The 5,277-nt window shown below is 36.6% G+C and overlaps 1 protein-coding gene across 1 annotated transcript; it reads left to right on the top strand.

The window, feature by feature from the left end:
* Window positions 1–2,317: 2,317 nt before the first annotated feature.
* On the top strand, window positions 2,318–4,874 carry LOC117409582 (relaxin-3 receptor 1). The gene has a single exon (XM_034015853.3). The coding sequence runs from the start codon at window positions 2,804–2,806 to the stop codon at window positions 4,085–4,087; it is 1,284 nt and encodes a 427-aa protein (XP_033871744.2). The 5' UTR covers window positions 2,318–2,803; the 3' UTR covers window positions 4,088–4,874.
* Window positions 4,875–5,277: the final 403 nt, after the last annotated feature.

Below are 5,277 nucleotides of genomic sequence, written 5' to 3'. Positions count from 1 at the left end.
GGCATCACTGTATTTCTTTGTAATCAATGAAGCTCAATATTTGGCTGGTACGTTAGGCTGCAATTTCTCACCAATATGTCCAAGTTTATACCAACATATAATTTTCCTACTTGGCTCACTCAAACTTTTTTTACTACCTGAAAGGCATGATGCGCAGGGTGAGCAAAATCTGCAGGGAATCATCTCTACAGCGGCCCCTAATGGCTAGGTGCTCCAAGCTTGCCGACATGTGCTGTTGAGCTAGAGGCGATTGGATTGGTCCAGGGATCAACTCAGTTGCTGCAGTGAGGTAACATAATTGGGCATTCTATTTTTTTCAAAGCATGTCTTTTTTTCATGTTTGCCTGTATATACTGGTAATAGCTACATTTACACTAGACCACTTTAAATTCAAAAAGGGTCCCGGCTATCTAATTAAAACAAACAGCTATTTTAGAATATGCTTTATCAGGAAGTAAACCTTGTTTAAGGTAAGGTTTGCTTACATGCTTCCCAAGGTTTTAACTGTCGATACATCCGTCCATAACATGCTTGTAAGTGCCACTTTGTTAGAGAAATATATATGCTTTACTTCACTGGTTCTAGAGAGAAAAAAATAGCCCACGAATCTTAGTTGCTGGCGTCTGTTTACAGTGCTGTTAATTCAAAGGCTAAAAGACCTTGCCAAGTAATTGTTGTTTTAAAATGACACCAGGATTCAGAATAAACAGAGAGAGAGAGAGAGAGAGAGAGAGAGAGAGAGAGAGAGAGAGAGAGAGAGAGAGAGAGAGAGAGAGAGAGAGAGAGAGCACTCTTAGAAAGAAACTAATTAGAAAGAAACTGTTAAAAGTAAAAAAAAAAAATAAAAAAAAAACATCTTAGATTCAAATGACGTTAGCAACACTACCCTCTACTGACCCACAATGAGAGTTCTGCCACATTTCACTTCACCGAAGTTGTTGGTTTCCCCCAGAACAGCAAAGTGGTCAAGCACCCGGTGACTTGTGAGCTGAAATTAACCGCGACAACACAAATGGTGTGGTCATAATGCAAACTGTTTTATATTTTAGAATGGCTGAGGTATACTCAATTTGTTGTAAAGAACAATTACAGAATGGGTTCTTGTTTTGTTGCAACTGAGCCATGAATGTATTTCATTTATTGGTTAGTAATAACTAAATGCATGTTATTATTATAATTAATTTCCCCAGCCTGTGTGTCCATGTGTAAATATTGACAGAGAAGCAAACAAACATCATAAACCCATTTAATGGACAAACAATCTGATTGTTTAGTTTCATAAAGATGTAACAGCTACCCAATTTCAGAAACGTCTGTTCCTCAAATGGTTAAACCGAGCGATTCTAGAAAGGGTCAGATTGTCACGTCTCTGTAGGACTCGTAATACAATAACAACGTTCACGAATTCTGCTGGACATGGTTTGACCTTCAATATTTGTAAGCAAATGCGTTTTTTCACCACATTTTTTTTTTTTTTTTTACTGCTTTCTCCTCTTTTTTAAATGATTATTTTAGGTGAGCAAATATTACTTTTCTAATCAAAACAACACAGCGCACAGTGGTATCGTTCATTCCTTTTGTCATCAGTTTCATTTTTTTGTGTTTTGTTTACGTGTGTATTACATATTTTGATTTTTTTTAACATGTCATACTTCTGTAAGAATCTACTGTACATCAATCATTTCATATATAGGCTAAGTGCAGAAGGGACTTTGTAGTTAAAGTGGCAAACAAAAACAGTAACCGAAATGAACCTTTGATAATAAATTGCTTGATATTTCGCTCACAACTTTACTCAAAAAGCATGAAGCATGTGCAAAGTGAAATGTATTGAGGGAATAAAACCACCAACTTATCTAAAACGTATCACTGTACATTATCATACCCAGTGGTTAAGAATCAAACAAAGCTTTTGGAACAGCTTATAAACATATTTTAATTGTTTTAAACGTCAGACCCACAAAAATCATGTGTTATCAAAATAAAAATAAAAATGTCTGTGTAAAACATATAAACACTAAAATGTTTTTTTTTTATAATCTGTTGCATAAGATTCATGTTTAATTCGTTAAAAAAAAACGTAATTTACAATGTGTATGCTTTTTGTATATGTTTACACAAGAGAAATGGAGAACGATCGAGTAAATAGTAGAAATGTATACATTTAATTTTACAGTTGTGTATTTCAGCACCCTGGATAGCTCCGCGAGACCTGTACACGTGCGTACTAACAGTGCATCCAACCAATGCCTGCACAAGGACCGAGATAAAAGACAGAACGCACCTCAATCTCAAACAGATGATTTCATTCAAAGTGGGTGATAAGTGGGATGGAACAGAGAGAGTGCACGGATGAAATGTGTTTGACAAGCCTGGGACAAGTGCATTTGCAACCAATGTCATACAGTAGATGGCTGGGAAACCACTGAATACGTATTTAGAAGAAACCAGATGCCCTAAGCAATAATACGGAATTCGATCCTACAATATTTTTTCACAGTTTGATTCTATCTTAGAATTCTGCTGGTACCTGACAAGAACGAAAACGTGTATGTGTATAGATTTACCTTCGTTATAAGAAAATGCCAATTTAGAGTGGTCTGATTGAAAGTAATTTAAGTTTAAGTTAAAATGAAGTCTAAAAAGAATTAAGTTTCGGCTGTATCACATTTTAAAGATCATCATGAACGATTTTAAGCATCTCGGCTGGATAAAAAAAGCTTTTTTGTATACAGTGAAACACGCATAACGCATCGCAAACAATACAAACTCCAAGCTCTGTGCTGCTTGAGTGTAAAATGGGATGGCTGCTCAATTCAACAACAGTAATGCATCTTTCACATCAGCCATGCAAGAAGCTATAGAGGGAGATTTCCTGGGAATGTTTCCAAGCACTCCGTATGACAGAACTTCCATTACCAACAGAACAAACCAATCATGGAGCGATCTGCTTAAATACCTGGATTTGGATAAGTCCGATTTTTTTGGAGACGGATCAGCAGCCGTAAGAATATTCATATCTATTGTTTACTCTGTCGTCTGTGCTTTGGGGCTCGTTGGCAATATACTTGTTATGTACCTCATGAAATCCAAACAAGGGTGGAAGAAATCCTCAATTAACCTGTTCGTGACCAGCCTGGCCGTGACAGACTTCCAGTTCGTTTTGACTTTACCGTTCTGGGCTGTAGAAAATGCGTTAGATTTCACTTGGCTTTTTGGCAAAGCCATGTGTAAGATAGTGTCTTATGTCACTGCAATGAACATGTATGCAAGCGTGTTCTTTTTGACTGCTATGAGTGTGGCCAGATACTGGTCCGTAGCATCTGCCCTGAAGAGTAAAAGGAGACCCCCTGGCTGTTCTGCAAAGTGGATGAGTGTCCTGATCTGGATTTCGGCTATCCTGGCCGCGTTGCCTCATGCTATATTTTCTACAACGTCTACTGTGTCAAACGAAGAGCTGTGCTTAGTAAAGTTTCCCGACCAAAACGGCGCCGCCCAGTTCTGGTTGGGACTTTACCACGCTCAAAAAGTAATGCTAGGATTTGTCATTCCTTTATTCATCATTACCATGTGCTACCTGCTGTTGCTGCGCTTTATCACCAACAAAAACGTTAACACGTCCAGTACAAAAAGAAGATCAAAAGTGACAAAGTCTGTAACTATCGTTGTCCTTTCTTTTTTTCTTTGCTGGCTGCCGAACCAGGCTTTGACTGCATGGGGTATCCTGGTCAAGCTCAACGTGGTCCATTTCAGCTACGAGTACTACACAACCCAAGCTTACATTTTCCCCATAACTGTCTGTCTGGCACACTCCAATAGCTGCCTCAATCCCATTCTGTACTGTTTAATGAGAAGGGAGTTTAGAAAGGCGCTAAGAAAACTGTTCTGGAAGATCACTTCTCCCACTGTTACCAATATGCGACCATTCACTGCCACCACGAAGCCAGAGCAGGATGACCAGGGGAACGCGCTAGTCCCATTAACCCCGGCGGAACCGGGGCTCGTATTCTATCCACCAGGAGCTGCCATTTACAACGGGAGATACGACATGCTCCCGAACAGTACCACGGAGCAACGTCGGTATTAGCTTTATTAAGCCAGACGGCTATTTTGAATGGACATTGAAAGTTTATTAAATGAAATAAACCCAAGTAATAAACTGCAATTTGACCCATCTTTCTACTTGGTCGACCAAAACCAGGTTCGTAATGTAAAGGTATGATTTTTGTAATACATATTACAAATCCCCATAAATAATAATAATAATAATAATAATAATAATAATAATAATAATAATAATAATAATAATAATAATAATAATAATAATAATTGGACAAAATACAGTCTGGATATTGATCGTCAATGATTCTTCATCACGCTTCACATAAATATTGCAGTAAGTTAAAAATAAATAAATAAATAAATAAATAAATAAATAAATAAATAAATATTGTGTAGCAATAACGCCTCCTCGCTATGCTAATTGATCAATTTCTTAACAATTAAAAAAGTGATCTCGTCATTGTTTTTTGTTATTGCTAGCATTCTTTGTCGGTAACTTAATTATATACAAATTGTAAACTGTTTAATCGTTGTAAACTGTTGCGTTAAATTGATTATTGTGACGGCTCTTAAAATAAAGCCTTTTATTCTGTCATTGCATTGTTTAGTGTCTATTACTGTACTAGTCCTAAACGTTTGGATGTACTGTCTAAACTTGGTGATATTTGTCATACTTCTTCAATGATGTTTGTGAATATGAATGATGGGTGTATTTGAATCCACACATTCTTATTTTTTCTGATCTTTTCAGAGCTATGGATAATACGGTGTACCTGATGTATTCATTAAAAAAATAAAAAATAAAAAATATATCTTTTACAAACCACATCCCAGAAGTGTAAATGTATATCTTCTAATTTTCTTCTTGCATTCAAAAATGTATGTAATCAAGCACAGCTAAAAAAAAAAGAATACAACTAGAGAGAGAGAGAGAGAGAGAGAGAGAGAGAGAGAGAGAGAGAGAGATGTAGATGGGCTTCAGTGAGTTACAGGAAAATAATTCCATCTATGGTTTCTGTGATGTCACAGAAACCCGAGATGGAATTGTTGTTTGTGTGCAATAAAAGTACAACATTGTATTGAATTATATGAAGTAAACAATACAATACAGTACTTCATACAATAAATCCATTGATCCCCCAAAAAACTATACAATAATGTCAGAGTACACTGACATCATTTATATTAACTGGTAATCACAGGTAAATCCTGCAT

Source organism: Acipenser ruthenus, chromosome 1 (genome assembly GCF_902713425.1).
Source record: "Acipenser ruthenus chromosome 1, fAciRut3.2 maternal haplotype, whole genome shotgun sequence".
Classification (NCBI taxonomy): Eukaryota; Metazoa; Chordata; class Actinopteri; order Acipenseriformes; family Acipenseridae; genus Acipenser; species Acipenser ruthenus.
Note: the sequence above shows the minus strand (reverse complement) of the source record. Positions and strands in the feature narration are given on the sequence as shown.